The 18,175-nt window shown below is 40.3% G+C and overlaps 1 protein-coding gene across 1 annotated transcript in view; it reads left to right on the top strand.

Annotated features, from left to right (window-relative positions):
- The first annotated feature begins 641 nt into the window (after positions 1-641).
- Positions 642-18,175, top strand: part of spred1 (sprouty related EVH1 domain containing 1) — a 36,859-nt gene continuing 19,325 nt past the window's right edge. The window contains exon 1 of the mRNA XM_080871235.1: positions 642-1,607. Coding sequence (XP_080727361.1) covers positions 1,576-1,607 — 32 coding nt within the window. The 5' untranslated portion in view covers positions 642-1,575. The remainder of the gene's footprint in view (positions 1,608-18,175) is intronic.

Consider the following 18,175-nt stretch of genomic DNA (forward strand, 5'->3'; position numbering starts at 1 on the left):
CGTGGATTTTTCTGGCAACTTCTTTGACTGTTTTATTCTGGAGGGAGTTTTAGCTGCCTGGTACAGTTTTAGAAGCTAGGTAAGGCAGTTTTGGCAGCACAACTTTGAGCCATACGCAGTTGTTTTAGTGCCATACTCTCTAGTGATCACCCAAACCCCCTTTTTGTAGCTTATAGTGTAATCCTAATGCCTTTTATTTACATTTACGGCCAATTACAGTTCTCAAAAATCCCACACCGTGCCCTACTCAGATTTTTATTTCTACATTCCAGAGGAAAAAAATCCTCATTTTCTGAATTAGTCTTTACAGTCTTTCACTTTTCACTCTGCTATCACTGAATAATAAATAACCCTGGCCTACGCTCAGAGATAGAAATACCATCTTGATTTGAAACACTTAAATCGTGAAGAGGGTCTGATATAATTCCACGTGCTGCAGCACTCTCGGTTGTGTATATTTGCAGCACTTCCCCGCTATTTTGCATTGGGATTTTAAAAGCGGTTCGGAAGGGAGGTAGATCACGATAATACAACTGAAAAAAGAATATACCAGAAATTGTTAATGACCAAGTCTCCGTGTCAGCTCAGGTCCTTCCTCTAGGTTATTTTCTAGCCTACTTTGCGTGCTATCACACAGACGCTTCCCTCTTGTTTCAATGCGTGATTGAAGGGAAACTTCTTTTGGGAAGTGGGGGGACTACTTTAGGTCAACTTTAGAAAGAAATCTTACTAACTTATTGCATACGCTTACGGGGGAACGCGGTTTAGTATAATATACGCTACTCTTTAAGCATAAAGAGCAAAGTGTGAGCTGGGTTGGTATTTTTTCTATCACAAGTGTTATGTTTTTACTACGTCGCGGAAGGATCCTTTTTTCAAGCGAGGGTCGACATATCCGCCCATTTTTCCGATGTTTCATTCCCCCCCGAGTTGAAAATGGAGTTCGATTAAAGCAGATGTCCATCAAGTTCTCAAGGAAATTTCAAGTCTATGTATTTTTACTTTAACTGTCGGTGCTAATACTGAAAACAGTCGGACCATTTTGGGGGGCATTGGATGCCTTTACTGAAAATTACTCGGACACGTTGACGGAGCAACGCTGCACAGCGCTTTTTCAAGTGTTGTCCTGGACCTGAAGTTGGCGAATGGATGCTCGACAGCCAGCCATAAATAACCTGCCAAACGATACAACCTACAACGATTTCTACATTTTTTGAGGATCTATGCACCTTTTTGCAAGCCGGGGATTTGTGTCAGTTGAAGAGGATGCTCCAGATGGCCCATTTGTTGTGGTCGGATTTTACTTCCAGGGAGGATAAAATGAATCAACGATTGTCATTCCTCCTCGCGATTTAACGTTACAGCCCAGCCAGCAAAAGCTAACGTCCAGCTAGCTTCACTTGCTTTTCATAGGGACGCTGAGTTAGGCATGCCCCTTGTACGCCGTTTATTTACTATCCGAAATAGGGGTTATTTCTGTATGTGAAGGAAAATGGTGATATATGTGGTATTTTATCCCGCCGTCACTGCGTCGTCGATGCTATTGCTAGGATTTGGATCCCCGTGAGGAAAAAAATGAGTGAAGATTCAACAAATCCAAACAACGAGTGAGTCCTGTTTTACACACACATTATTTTATTATTATTTTATCATTTACATCTAAACACACAGCTAATCTTCAATATGTGCTTATATGTGTAGATATTAACACACCGAGCATCGAGCTACGTTAGTTCCCGGTGACATTTCTAACCGAGCAACGTTGCCATTACATCGTCTTGGTTTACTAATATCAACAATAAGAAACACGTTGTACTTTCCCCCCGTGTTTGTTTGTTTATCAAGCTAATAGAAAGGATTGCCTTGTGAGATTAAACAGAACCGTGCCGGGGAAACAGTGGCATCGATCCATAGTAAAATATTAATCTCGTTGCTACTTTTTTGCAGGCTTATGATACTGCTAACCAGTATATGCTGTGAGAATTCAAATTAAAGCCACAACATTGTACACAACATGTACTAATCTTTGCTCATTTACGAGGCACTTGCTTGGTGTATTATTATTTATGTTCGGGAAATGTATTCATTCACGAAGGATCGTTCGGAGCAGACGCATAGATGGCAGTAATCTAAATATAATTTTATGTGAGTGCTTTCTCAGTACATCACGATCTGAGTCCTCTGCATTGACAGCCCAGATCTGTGTCTAACTGCTGTCCGCCATGATTTCGGAACATAATCATCGATTAAAATATTGCGGATTGTATTTGTCTTTAAGTCTAGCCTTTCTTTAATGAAGGCTCTTCGCGGTTAATGCGGCAAAGTCGGCATTGAAAAGCCGAAGATGCCATTTTTTTTCTCAATCATGCTCATTTACATATCACAATCCTCCATTCATAAAAACGCTTAAAAACGGCATCGCATTCACGTCCAGAGCCTCACAACCTACGGGCATCGATTATAATATGTGCAAGCTGTGTTTTTGTACACGTCGCGCCCATTTCAGGTCGCATTTTGGTATTGTTTTAATGGGCTGATCCCTTGTGTGCGCTTGTTGACAGTCAGTGAGAAATATCTGCTTCGGGAGGTGCTGCGGTCACATGATCCCCTCCATTCATAAAGTACCTGCCTGCCCATTCACAGCACTGTACACTGTTTCGCATTGCACCGACGGTCACACAGTGATCACATATTCTGCATTCGCGGTACAATACATCGCATATAAGCGCCTGTGCTCGTTTTCAAGTCGTTTATTTTACATGTTTTTTTTTCTTAACCATCTCGACGTGATTTTTCTTTCACAATGCGTTTGTCATATGCTCTTTTCAGCCATTTACAGTGTCACGGTTTAATGTCTGAAACACACCCATGTTTTTTGTTGTTGTGGTTGTTTTTCCCCATTCAATCTTTCTGGCCTTTGTGAGACTGATTGATTTAATGCATGGAGGTTTTGTCCTTGAACTACACTGCTGTTTTGTTTTTATGTAACATGTGTCATGGATTTATTTATCTTTCCTCATGTCAAAGCACAGGAGCTCACACATGAATTCATTCCAGGCTATATTTGCTTTAAACCTTGATTCAGCTTGAATTGTGTGAATTTGTGAAACCTCATCTCCTAAATTTGATTCGGCTCCCTTCAATAATCTCGGGAACTCATCCATGCCCCAGATCCCCAATTTTTCAGAACTACTGCCACAGGCTAAAAAATAAAAATCCTCAGTTCCACTCAGCATGATGGCAGCAGCTAAAATGGCGAAGCGATCCAAACATTGTTGCTAAGATTTCACCACCTTTCCTCTTGTATGATTCATAGTAATGGAGTGAACGGAATACTGAGCGCTGCCTGAGCCATTTATTTTTGCTGAAAAGCATCAATTTAATGAAATATTTTTCATGACACGTCTATTGACCAAAAAAAAAGAAAAGATTTGGTGTGCCACTTATTTTATTTTATTTTTTTTAAAGAGTCAAGGATAATCATTCCCCCCTCATAGTAATCTTCACCATATTACATTGTGAAATAGAGCCACTTTCCACTGATGAATTAAATGTTGGTCTTTGAGCCTCTGAATCCTTAATCAAACTGCCTTTTTTCTCATATGTAGAACAAGCGTAGGATCATTTACAAATGTAACTAGGGATGTATTATTTATTTTATTATTAATTTCTTTTACATTTTGCTCTCACAGCCTCGATTTTTAAACATTTAATGTGAAAGTATCCACATGGTTTGTGAACAGATAGCCCTGAGGTGGTTTAGTCTAAATGATAGGTGGTAAGCCGAGCTGGTTTACACACAGCACGCCCTTTGCTGAGAACATGTTACTTGGCCTTGGTGCAACAATGTTCACATGGCTGAAATGACAAGAACGCACTTAAAGCCTTGTGAGATTTTGGTTTGCGTCTCGTCTGGGATGTGTGCTGTGATGTAAGGCTAATGTGAATTCTGTAGACGAGGACTGTGGTCTTCCTGGGAGACGTGGGAGATTTATGCAAGCACAGTATGTGCAAGCAGTCTCTTTGTGAATGTCACGTTTATCTAAAATATTCATCTCTACCAAAGCGGCTGCCTTTTGAGGTGTACTGTGCTTATAATAATAATAATAATAATAATAATGGATACTTTATTGATCCCCATGGGGAAATTACTTGTTTTTCTCTGCATTTGACCCATTCACTCAGTGAAGCAGTGGGCAGCCCACTAAGCAGGCGCCCGGGGAGCAGTGTGTAGGGACGGTACCTTGCTCAGGGGTACCTCAGGGTAGCCGTTAAGTTATATCTCTTGTTTTCCAAATTACCGTTTTTTATTATCCTCCTCCAGTTTTTAATAAACACATGCTAATATTGCTAATATAGTTTAGCTGGTCCAAGTATATAGTCTGATTCTTTCTTTTTTTTTTTTACTTAAAAAGGATGAAGGACTCTTTTTTTTTTTTTTTGTCTCATCAGTGAAGGTCAGTTGCCTCAGTACCTCACCAAACATGTCTAGGGTATAGGCTCATTGTTTTAGATTCCTGTAGTGCTGTGGTATTGTCTGTTGTCAGTGTGATCTTTTAGTGATTCCTCTCCCTGTGTCCTCTTCCCATCTGTGTGATTGATTTGACAGCTCAGCGTTTTATCTGCCATTGTTGTGATCTTATCACCTGTGGGCTGGTTTACACTCCCATTCCTGTTGCGGAGCCTTCCAAACACATTCCTCCCAAACAACCCCCATCATGTCCTGAAACGACAAAGGGAGACAGCTACTTCAGCTGTTAGGGCTAGTGCTTTATGGCCTGGGTAATTGCCTATATCCTGTGGCCCTCATGTTAAGCTAAACAATTTCCTGGACCTTTTTATAGATAGTATTATTTGGGGTTACTGCCAGTTGTTAGTTCTGACCTCCACCACCTACTCCTCCAAAACCTTTGTATTACTAGTCTAAGCTTGCAGACACACCTTACCTTTAACAAAGTCTGCTGAGCTAACCACGTCTTTGGTTTTGCTTCTGTATTCTTTTGAGGAAGTGATGGTTGTGGCTGCAGTAGTTAATAGGCTAATGAAATGGTGTTATTTGACAAATATGTATATATAGATATGTAAGGGCACTTATAAAAGTATTGTACTTGACTGGTTAATGGTTGCATTCTCATATTTCATTAGATGCATGGCAGATTTAGGACGTACATATATGTCTTATATGTTAGGCTATAATGGGAAGTTTACAATGTCTTTCTACAGACTTTGACACAGTGTCCACCTAATAAAATGTTTTGTAATCCTAAAACTTATCTTGTGTAGAGAGTATCAATGTCTGAACGTCTGCCTGTTTTATTAGAACCTGCTGCTTTGTCTCAATAATGACAATGAACCTTTGTACAGTCAGTGGGCTTTGGCTGTAACCGAGACATGTTAACATATGAACAGGCCTTGTATAGTGTTGGGCTGTTCCATTCCCATGGCCAGATTTGGTCCTGGATTCTGTGTATTTAAAACCCAAGCCACTTCCCTCTTTTAAGTTTTTCATTTCCTCTTGAAGTATTTTAGGAGCACACATACACTGCTGACATTTATGGCAGTTTATTTGGAGGCTATTTCAAACCAATTTACAGACTTTTAAGAGAAAGACCTGATGTGAATGTATGCCATGTGTAGATATATACATATTAGGGCTGCCACAAACGATTATTTTGATAGTCGACTAGTCACCGATTGTTTTTGCGATTAGTCGACTAATCAGATCATCATCCATTGGACGTACAGCGTACAACTTATTGCACCAGCAGCATCTGCTCTTATATAACTATCATTAGCTTACAGCTTGAAGTGTTTGTGCTAACTAAAAATAAAGACAAGATGATAGTTTATTAAATTGTAATGAAATTTGCAGATTGTTTCGGTGAAGTTTAATAAACTCCTTGCTATCTAAAATATAACAGGACACCGGAGTAAATTCTGGAGCATCTCACACTTCTGATAATCAGCTGTCTGCTTGACGTTTATTCAGCTGAGTAAAAACTATAACTTTAATCTCAGCCAAACCGATTTACTCCGGAACAAATAAAATAGTAAAAAAAGCCAAACAATAACATTGTTAAGTTATCTAAGTGACCTATATATGTTTAACCTGAGCAGCGAAAGACTGCGGTGGGTTTGAAAACGATTTGCCGGAATCCGGTGTTCTCACGGCTCTAGTGAGCCTAGCCCCCGGTTAGCTATCGAGCTAGTGGGTAACAGACGTCTCCGAAAACGTCGGAGCGCTTTTGAAAATATGTGGTGTCTTGATAAACTGAGCAGATATTTGAGGTTTACACAGCTACATTCTCGCCTGAAAATATCTTAAACGTTTATTTTGTGACCCAGAAAGAATAATAAGAGTAATATTAAAACTAACTAGCTGCCGCCATTGTTGGAAACTGAGCTGGGCTGCGCTATGAATTCTGGGACAGAGCTACTTCTTCTTCTTCGGGGTTTAACGGCAGCTGGCATCCTTGTACATGCAGTGCTGCCATCTTCTGTTTCAGTCTGTTATTACACTCTTAAATCCTACTACTTATTCCTGCGTCTTTTGTGATCTTACAAAGCTTCAAACCACGCGTCGACTATTAAATTAGTCGTCGACGATTTTGATAGTCGACGTAATCGTGACTAGTCGACTAATCGTGGCAGCCCTAATACATATACTGTTAAGCCACCAGAAGAGAGAGAGAGAGAGTGTGTCCGTCCGTCTGTCCGTCCGTCACAGCATCCACATAGCAGTGATTATCTTTATTTCTTTGTCAGGATGGTCCTCTGATGTTCACAGACCATATCCTAATGCCTCTAAGAAGTGCTTTTAGCACTAAGTGTCTGAATTGTGGATATTGTTTTTAGTTTAGTTATGCTGTATGCGGGAGCATGAAGGCTGAGCCTTGTAGTGAGCTCTCTGCTGCAGCTGGTCTAAGATGGTTCTTTCCTGTGAGGTCACAGACATAAAAGGGCACAGATGTAAATCCTAAACCTTGTGTCTTTGATTGAGTTTGCAAACGCTTTGAAAACAGGAAGGGGTTTCTGTGTGTGCGTCTGTGTAGACACACTGCAGTGTTTACGGTATTTCTCTGGAAACATTTGGCGTGTATATGGGTTTCTGGGAAAGATCGAGCCAGATCCTAGATGAGGGAATTTATGTGCACATAACGTGTTATCAAATAAATTGCTTAATGATTCACATTTTTAAATAGGATTAAAATGAGAGGCCTGTAAGGATATGTATTTTTATCTCCTCAGGAAAGTTTTGATCACATTTTGTGCTGTCTAGAGGCTATATTTAGAATTTGGAACAGACTTTTATTGAGAGGAAGAGGTTCATGTAAGAGCTGCTTGAAAAATGCACGATTCATAATGATGATAATGTTATAGTACTCCTAACAACTGGGCATGCTGCGATGATGTACAACATGTCATTGCAGTTTCTCTTAACCTTCATGGGCCATCATCTTGGTTTGGTGGTTTGACCTTCCCAAGTTCCTCCTGAGATATATCAATAGTTTCTCCCACAGCTAGATGGCTGCCTTGTCCCCTTAGCTTCCTGTTTCCCCATTAGTTTCAAAGTAGCTATGACGAGTAGATGGTTGGTCTTTGGGGACTACTCTTACATCAAAGCAGCCCAGAGACGCTGCAGCAGTCGAAATTTGTGGTTCCTCTTTTTCCTCTTTTTGTTGTAATGGCAGGCACGAGGTTTTAATTTTCCAAATGCTTGTGGTTCAAATTAAGATCATCTCAATATGTGGCTTTGATTGATGTTTGAGAATAGTTTTTTTGGCTTTTGATACACATACGGGAATCTTTTGATTTATAGTGCCACAGTGCAGCGGCACCTACAACATTGCTGTTGGGGTTGTGGGCCCAATCCAGTAATGGAGGGGTTGGTTTGAAAATCAGTGTTAGAAATGCCGTCTGAGTGAGTAGATCTGACATTCGTGCACTGGTTTGGTCTATCTTTGATTAGACTCCAGGGTAATCCGTGCCACTAACGGATGTATGTGACAGATAACAACAGACATGACAATGAGCGGTTAATTTGTCGTATGCATTAGGTATTTATTTATTTTTTGTATAAAAGAATGGTGAGACATTTTGAAGTCGAGATTCACTGTGTGGTGCAGCAGCAGAGTAAGCCTGTTTATTTTATTTTATTTTTTTTAATTTAAAAAATTATTATTTTTTTTTCTTTCTTTCTTTTTTTTCCCCTGAGTCAGTTGGTAGCTAAGCTGAATGTTCTTGTGAGCGAGATGACTCACCAGCAGCCTGAGGTGTTGAGAGGAGATAGGGCAAATTTCTCTTTCACTTCTCTTTCTATAGCAAGCGTATTGGTTTTCACTGCAGTTAATGTAAGCAGGCTTGTGATGCTGGTGTTTCTCTAGGCATTGTCCTATTGTTACTTCTGTTAATGAGTAACAAGATGGGCTTTTTAAAAGTGTTTTGCTCTGACCTTATGTCATAATTTGCACTGCATCCATGTTTGGCCATGTTGGTGTTTGTTTTGGGGTAAGTCTGTGCCCTTGAGTTTGCCTCTGGTTATTTGGGAGATTTGAACCATCACTAATTGGCTAGCTAGTTTGCACCATTCAGATTAGATGCACTGTTGGAATCAATGGCTGAGTCCCAGATTGCATGTTATTTATTTCTTCAATGAGGCATGATTCTAGTGAAAGAATGTGTGCCATTAGTTTGTCTTTTCAGCCTTGGAATAACATACTCTTTTGTTTTATTGCATGTACGAACCTCTCATTCATGAAATGGTGAAGGAGATGTGTAAAATGTAGATTTTCATCAACTTTTAACACACTTTTGTGTCTTCAGTGAACCAAGAGATCCATGAAACATGAGAGATTCCCATCCTTTATTTTTTTTATTTATTTATTTTTTCCTTTTCTGCATGTATCAGAAAAGCTCTCTAAAAAGCCACTCAGATTTGCAGCCCCCTCTCACATTAAAAGGAGATAAGCGCAAACCCCTGTCTGGTGAACAGATTCGTCTGAGTAGCACAGACCTACCCTTATAAATTCTGAATGACTATCTGCAGTTGGCCATTGTTATATCCTTACAGGAGTCTCTTCTGCAAACTCCCAACTCTGAAATGTCTCATTTGCGAGCAAAGCAGACCAAGTGCCTGTTGTTAAAGCACATAAAAGAACCTTTAAATTGGCACATTACAAAGGTCATAAAGCAAATGTCACTCACTCATTTTGAATGTAAGGCCAAAAACTGGCCAGAATGTCTTTGAAATGCTAAAGAGCATAAATTGAGGAAGACCCAATTTCCAATGACTAAACAAGGACTAGGTGTGGTCTTAACTATGCTAGGTTTCTGTTCCATCTTTGTACCTCTCATATATTCTCAGTCCTCACATTTACTTTGTTTTAGTAAAGCTGAATTCTAATAAAGTTGTTACCATGTAAATATTTTTGTATTCCTGTTGTCAGACAGCAGAACGACAATGGCATGACAACAGAAACATAGCCCTTCAAGCCATTCCAGTTGCTTCTTGGCACGGCTCTAATTATTATTTCTATAACCATGTTGTTGTCTGACAGACAGAATCGCAATACACACTGCTTCAGTTTTATAACTGACATTGCAAATTCCTGTTATAATTACATGATTACACTTAGAGATGTTTGAAAAGAAGAAGATATCTTGTTCGTGTTTGTCGACTGCCATGCCTTCACCTAAGGCTACGTCCACATTAGCCCGGATAGATTTGAAAACTGCGTTTTCGTCTGAAAACGCGCCACGTCCACACTAGCGTTTTCAGTCGTTTTCACAGAGTTGTGCGTCCACATTGAAATGGCCGAAAATGCTTATGTTCCAGTCCTGCGCATGCGCAAATGCGAGTGAGAATTAAAGAATTGGAAGAAAAGCTACGTGGAGCATGTACAAACTGATATTAATCTTTTTTAGGGCTGTCAAAATTGAGAGCAATCAAAACAACTGCTGTATAATGCACTCCGCTATCTTTGTTTAATTGGTCACGTGACTGCATCACATGACTAAAATGCGTCATCGTTTTAGAAAGTCTGCGTTTTCCAGTGTCCATACTGCGACGGGACAGCTCTGTTTTGAAATGGTTTTCGAGAGCGTTTTCAAAACGCTGCGTTTTTCCTTGACAAAAACGCCGTCTCAGTGTAGACGGGAGGACAAAACTGAAAGAAAACGATGCATTTTCAAACGAAATAGCATTAGTGTGGACGTAGCCTGAGTCGTGTTACTTCCACTGGCTGCTCTTCTTTCTCATTCAAACTCTTGCCGTGGCAGTAGGCCACCTGGTTTCAAAGATACAGGTACTGAATTGATCTTTAGTATGGCATTAGGTGGGATATACTGGCATTTAGAGCAGGGCGATATGGCCAAAAATATTTATCACGATATATATTTGAAAATTTGCGATAACGATATAACTGACGATATAATTGATGCGAGACAAAATACAACTCCACAACATTACTAGCGCAAAAAGACAACCTTTCATTTATTTTCACTTAAACAAGAAGCTGGTTTTTATGTACATTAAAGCTTTATAAAAATGTAACAGTGCAAATGCAAATTCCTTGCTGAAAGTTTAACCAAAAGGCATTTCCAGTAGAAATGGGCTGACATATCCTGAGCATAACCATGTATAATATCCACTGAAGTTAAAAAGAGGTGCTTTGCAACATTAAACTGCAGTTTGCAGTACGTATTTTTCGGACCATAAGGTGCACGGGATTATAAGGCACATTAAGTGAAACAAAGCAGTCAGATAAATCAAACTTTATTAAACTCATTCTTCTTGCTTCCTCCACTTCTGTACCATTGATTCATTAATGTTGAATTCTCTGGCAGCTGCTCTATTCCCATGTTGTTGCAGTATATTAATGACTAACCTTGTATTGTGGATGGATTATCTCAGTTGTTCTCCTGACTGAAGTTTGGTGTTTACAGCATCCTGCCATGCGATTGCATTTGTCTCTAACTATCAGGAACGTTAACTTTTATAAGTGGAAAAGTGTTAGTGTTCGTCCTCCAGCTTCACTGTTTGTTATGCTAACATAGCTGTGTTGCTAGCGATCACGTAGCACATGATTATATACCAGCTAGCCCAACTTCAGTAACCCTACAAACGTCACTGCTGTTTAGTTTCCTGTCTTCATTTATGTTGGAAGTGATAGCAGAGCTGTACGTTTGAATTTTTTCAGAAATCTCTCAGTCAGAACATGCAATATCATGCTTGGGTAACTAGCGAAACTAGCGAGCTAACTTCCGCTAGCTTCCTGCTAACTTCTAACTCTGTTAAATGTAATAAATTTAGTTTTCATGGATGCCTGGAAGTTAAACTTCATAGTTACACCTGGTAAAGCAGCAATGCTGATCGTTTTATTAAAGATGAAAGAATTTAGACAGTTTTTAACTCTCAGTGATGCTGCAGTGTTCGTTTGACCTGAAGCATACGGAGTTTAGGACCCAGATTACTCCCAGATTTAAGAGCATCTTAGTCCGACAAATACGACAATAATGACGGCCGCTTGCATCTTCTGCAAAAAAATGTGCTTTGTCATGTATCTGACGGACAAACACCAAACCAGTTCCACATCACTGAAGTTGCACCATTTTTACAAACCAATTCTGGTTTCAGTCAACAATCGGCCATGTGCGTATGAAAACAAAGGCACTGGGCATGCGCGTTTTACTCTTATTCTATTGCGATATTTCATTTTCCTATCGTTGCATAACATTATACCGGTATTATCGTGAACGGTATAATATGGCCCAGCCCTACTGGCATTGCAGAATGAATGATTTGTGAGGTATTTTTATTAGAAACTTGCAATATACACTCTGAAGACTCGCCTTAACTTGTTAAATAAAGGTAAAATATTTCCCCCTTCTTAATACTACTACACTTGGTATATTTTAGGTCAAGTACTTAAGGAAATGTCAAAATATCACAATTTTCCTGTGATAACAGCCTCTGAAGTAAAGCAAGCGACTCAAACGGCCAGAGTTCCTTTTTGCTAAATCTTCCATGTCCCACCCACTTTCCTAGCGATCACTTTCTTCTCAGAGGATAAGCTATGGAATCGGATTGGCATAAGTAGCTTGTGTTTATTTTCCCAATGGTATTTTAATGACCTCCCACCAAATAATATAAAAAGTCCTACAAGCCAAAGTGGTCTAGTGGAGCTTGACTGTGCTTGATAGCCTTCCTCCAGTTTTGATATGGAGGAGAGATGGTGAGGGAAAAGGGGTGATTGGGGGGAAAAAAATAAGAGGTGGTGTCGAGGGGGCTTTTCTCCCCTTTTCTGATGCTAATGAAAGGAGGAATGGTTTTCCAGCTTTTAGCTTGCAGAGTGTGTCTCCCCTGCAGCATGCTCCGCTGCCTGGACATTGTGGGAGGACAAAACTCCAGGCCCGGGATCCAATAACGTGAAATTTCAGCAGAGAAGCGGCCATTGTGTAGAGTGAGGCAGGCCAGGGAGGGGCTGGGCTGGAGGGGGAGACGGAGTGGAAAGGGAGGGCGACTTGGAGAGCACCCAGGGCTCAGGCCACATCCTTTCTCTCTCTCTCCCCTCGTCTCTTGCTTTCGTCTTCATTCTTCTCCTTCCCTTCTTCTCCCCCCTCCTGTCTTTCTTTCATGATCCCCCCCCACCAAAAAAAAAATATCCCCAATCCTCCTGCTCTCTTCTCTACCACTCCCCTTTGGGGTGGGAGGCCCAAAGCTGAGACAGGAGCAAAGCATGATGGCATGCTGGAGTCCAGCGAGCCATGGGCCAGAGGAGCAGACAAACGGCCACTTTGTCCACTTAGGAAATGGTTGTCCCAAGATCCCCCTTCTCCACCACACTGGAGCAGCCGGCCTCGAGGCCCAGGCCTGCCCGCCTGCCTGCACTGCACATGCTCCCCTGTTCTGTTCTCTTCTCTTCTCTGTGAGCAAGTGATATCTGTAATTTTGTACACAATGTATAAAGTATGTAAATAGCCATTTATCATGAGTGACATAGTTTTAACTCTGAGACATAGCAGATGAATAAAAAGTGCAATTATCGATATTCTAGTTCTCACAGCAAGTAGGAATCCAAGAGAGACATTTACTTGTTTTGGTCCAGACAGTTACAGTACTTGCTCTATTCTCTAATGGAGAGTAGGACGGCCAATCTGCCTGATTTGGTCTTTTGCATTGTCACATACAACTCAGCCAGATCGTGTCTAGAAAAGTTCAGAGGTGTATGCGGATGTGTGAAAACAGCTTTAGTTATTCCTTTATGTAGTAACAAAATACACTCACATTTACATATTCATGCACTAAAAAATAGGGCTGGACTGTATATCAACTCCTTTGCTCCTGACCGACTGATTCATTTTTAGTTGTTCAAATAGTCGACTAGTCTAAAAGTAAGAAAATAGTCAAAATTAAGGAAAATCAAAATATTTTGTGCATATTTGAAACTGTTAATTGTATTCTTCAGTAATCAAATCATTTTTCAAATGCCACTGCAGCGCTTGTCACGCGGACAGAAGTGGCTATCAGATTGTGATCATTAACAGTGTTAACACAAGTAGCCCTCTTCCTCACAAGCTAATGTCCACATGTCTGTGTTGTATGTGGTTCTTGCTTAATCTTGGTGTTTACATTCTGTTTTACTCTGACACAGTTGTTCATCTTCTACATCTGCAGAACTCTGTTGGTTTATGTGGCTATCTTCCGTCTTTGCTACACCTTGCTTGTGTAGGCCTTCCTGTCAAGTAGAAAGAGGTGTGCAGTTGTCTTCTCTCAAATAGTAGCAAGTGGTGCTGTAACTTTTCAAACAGCTAGCTGCTATTGTACGTTAATAAATATGAATAAGTAGTTTTGCACTATTAGTATTTCAGGTACTAGCTAGCAGGAGCAGCAACATTTCATTGTCTAGTCTACTAGTTATGCACATCCCTAGCAAACTGATTGGAGAAGATGTGGAAAAAGACTGTTTACATAGCCTTTTTTTTTTTTAATGTATTTTTTTTTTTTGTTTTGTTTATTTATTTTTTTAAATCCTTCCCCTTTAGCTAAGTCTGTGCTATAGTATTTGGATCTCTTGAGTCTGTGCAGCCCCATCCACATTCCTATCTCACTCACTCTCACTCGAAAGATCTCCTTATTTTTTCCAGTTTTATTTATTTTTTTGTGATTTGTTTAGCATGCTTTTTGAAAAACCCTTGGCTGGCTAGTTTCAAAGAAGAGAGTTTCTAGTGCTGCGTCTCTCTATCTACTAGGTTCTGTGAGCAACAGGAGCACATTCATTGACTTCACTGTAGCAACATGCAAGCTAACTTAAGTTGCTGTTTCATGCTTATTATGCTTATAAACATGGAAAAAGCTACCACTAAAAATAATGCAAAATGTGATACAATTACATAACTGTATTGTCATTCAGCCAAAAAAAGGGTCTTTTTGTTGTTTTTGTATTGCCCATCTATTGTCGAATTACAAACACAGTACACATATGTATTTGAATACATTTTGTGTGCAGTGTTGTTACAGTACTGAAACTACAGTTTGCGTCAAGTGGAAGCTAAGTTATAATTTTAGACCTTCTGTGTGTTCTTTTCGCAAATGAGGTTTGATACAGTGAGATACTCGATTATGGCTTCCTCTTTATGTGTTGGTTGTGGGCTGTTTATTGTCACCTTGGTCTCCAGCAATCATGCTCATCACCCCCACCAGCAGTCCTCTGTTACACTCTCACCCCTCCCTCCTTTTTTTCCTCTCCTGCTTCGGTCGGAAATGAAGTCAGTCATCCAGCAGAACAACTTGGAATAATTCAGAATTGGGGGGCTCTTTTCTTTTGCCCCCTCCCCTGCAGGCCCAGGCCAGCTGATCTGCTTCCGCTCTCAATTGTGTGTCCAGTCGACTGTGTGCTCTCAGCAAGGGGCGTGGGGCTACTCTGAACTTTGTACGTGTGTGCACCTGCATATACGCATTATGTGTTGCAGCAAGTTGCAGTGACATTTGTTTTGGGGCTAGTGTTCCTCTTAAGAATGAGAGGGGTTGAAAGAATGAACAGAAACTGCTGTGAAAAACTGATCTAAAACTTGTTGGCTGAGTTTTGCTTTTTCTTTTTTTTTTCTTTTCTTTTTTCTTTTTTTTCTTTCTTGGTCTCCAGGATGTAGGTGTGTCTATTTGATTATAAATGTTAAGTAAGTGCAGTAATAACAATATTTCTTGTTCAGGAGTCTCTCTTGGGTGACATGGGTGTTTTAGACCAGATGCATAAATGCATGTATGCAGTTCAGTTAACTTCCTTTCTGAGCCTTGCCCCCCTCCCTGTGAGTGTCATGGTTGCTGGCATGTGTGTGATGGTAGGTCTGAAGGGTCAGGCCCTGGTCATTGTGCCCTGGTCATGGCTGAGCGACACCACCGCCTGCCTTCTGTTCACCCCAGGGACCCCTTCCTGACTGACAGTCCCTTCTGCACCCATCACCCATATCCTTTATTGGGGGCTGTAGAGAGGTATAACACCAGCAGCATATTCTTCTTACTGGCTGCTCAGAAGTACATTGTGTGTCTGTGTGTGTGGCATGGGTTCTCATGCACAAATTTAGTGACACTGCTGTTAAACTAAGGTTAAGCCAGAAAAGGGTGTTTGTAGCAGATTGCAAAGAGGAAATTAGTTGTGTTTGCGTTTTGTCACCCTGCATCCTCCCACGGCCAGTTACTGTCTAATAAGCCTGGGGTGGGCGTTAGGAACAGAACTGACAAGTGGTGTGTGTGTGAGTGTATATGCATATTTTATTCAAATATATCTAAATACACTTTTTTTTTTTTTTTTTTGGCTTGGTTGAATCATCAGGTGAGGGGAAAAAAATCACAAATTCACAAAGTAATATTCATAAACTTGACAAAATAATATTTAAAAATATCTTTGGAAATTAGATAACTTCAGTAAAACCTAAAAATCTTCCTGACATCAAGCTTTGCACCTTGATCTTGAATTATCAGGCCCCATGTTATCTTAAAGACCTCATAATACCATATCTCCCCCAATAGAACACTTTGTTCACCGATAGCTGGCTTGCTAGGGTATTTTAAAAGTAGACTGGGAGATTCCAAGCCTTTCAGGCCTTTCTTCTGTGGAAGGAGCTCCCAGTTTGGATTCGAGAGACAGACATGTAGTTGTCTAATTTTAAGATTGGGCTTTAAAGTTTTCATTTTGATAAAGCATATAGTTAGGGCAAGATCAGGTGACCCTGTATCCTCCCTTAGTTTTTCTGCAGCAGACCTAGGCGGTGCTTCTTCATGCTCACCATTTTCACTCGCTGTGTGTTTATACACTGTCCATCCATCCATCCATTCGCTTCCGCTTATCCTTTTCAGGGTCGCGGGGGGCGCTGGAGCCTATCCCAGCTGTCATAGGGCGAGAGGCAGGGTACACCCTGGACAGGTCGCCAGTCTGTCGCAGGGCTAACAACCATTCACACTCACATTCACTCGCACATTCACACCTAGTGGCAATTTGGATTATCCAATTAACCTATCCCTACAAGTGTATGTTTATACACTGCTCTTCATTTAATCTTCCCTCAACCCCAACTGGTCGTAGCAGATGGCTGCCCCTTTTTGAACCTGGTTCTCCTGAAGGTTTCTTCCTGTTAAAAGGGAGTTTTCCCTTTCCACTGTCGCCAAGTGCTTGCTCATTGGGGATTTGTTTTGATTGTTGGGGTTTTCTCTGTATTATTGTAGAGCATTTACTTTACAATAAAAAGCACCTTGAGGTGACTGCTGTTGTGATTTAGTGCTATATAAATAAAATAAAATTGACGTCAGATACAGACAGAATGTGCTTAATTTAATATCACAGAAGAATTTGATGTAACTTTTTCAGTTTGATGGAGAGATTGTTTGTTTGAGTAGTAATTGAAAGGTCTATATTTGAAAAGCTAAGGATATAAAGGGCATTTGATAGATTATAACGTTAACAGGGCTAGAAATTAACACCTGCCAGATGCTGGTACATTTTCCTTTTGGCAAGTGAATATCAGGAAGCCATTGACCACACTGGCTAGTAAATGTTTGTACCACAATAACAGTTTAAGTTAAAGTGCTTTGAGCCTGTTTAGGTTTAAAGCCTGTTCTGCTGCTTGTGGTCTACACCATGTGTTTGGAGTCTAACATGTCCGCACAAAGTTATTATTTTATTTATTTTTTCATTTTTGTTTTTACCCACCAGTATTCTGCAAAGTGAACCTCATTTTTCGTCTGATTGACTTTGACTGTGACATGTTTGTCCAAACAGAGAAGGAAGACAAATCCTTAGATTTGAAGCAGTAGTAGAAGACTCAGCTCGGCTCACACTGATGATGACGACCAACAATTATTGATTGCAGATGTCTCATCCCCTCATGCACTATGAGCTGTTGTAGAACCATAAAAGTGTAAAAGGAAGACAACTAATATTTGGCAGCTAATTCTGTTGTTTTTCTGCTAGTCAGAAATTTCTTTCTTTGGTTTTCTTTTTTATTTCTGATGGCAGACAGGCACTTATCTACACAACCAGCAGATTTAGAACACGCATGTTTTTGATCACCTCTTGAATGTATGCTCTTTATATAGCATTTATTTCTTTAAAGCCATTACCCCACTCTCAAATCACTTTCTGTATTTGTCTCTTGTTTTGAGTTTCTCTTATTTGACATACTCATCACTCTTTTGAGGAAACTTTGGTCAATTATTACATGGTGGCAGGTCAAAGCTTTCACATGAAGAAAAAGATGGCTTCAGATTTAATGCTCACTGGCTCTTAGATTAATTACTAACCAATATCCTGAACACTGAGATTTGCCAAGGGTGGGGAAGGAATGAGACCAAAGGTTGGCCTCATTGAGTTAGCCAAGAGGGAAGCCAGGATGATGCTATTCCTCTTTTAGAACAAGAGCTAAATGTTAACTGTTTTCATATTACATGTTCTTCATAGTGACATTTCTCTGCCTCTGTCAATGCTTGAGATTTGGCCGCTGATTGAAAAGACATTCTTTGCAAATGTTTCAGACTCTGATGTCATCTTTATTGGTTAACCCGGACGTTGGCCAGAGAGCAATGTGTCACAGGGAGACATCCGGCAGTTATATACTTCAGTTCTTTGACTATTTCTGGCTGCGTTCTGATCTTTCCAAGTCTTTAATATGTTACCAGTAGTTTGTG

The sequence above is a fragment of the Rhamphochromis sp. 'chilingali' genome, assembly GCF_963969265.1.
Source record: "Rhamphochromis sp. 'chilingali' genome assembly, chromosome: 21".
Taxonomy (NCBI): Eukaryota; Metazoa; Chordata; class Actinopteri; order Cichliformes; family Cichlidae; genus Rhamphochromis; species Rhamphochromis sp. 'chilingali'.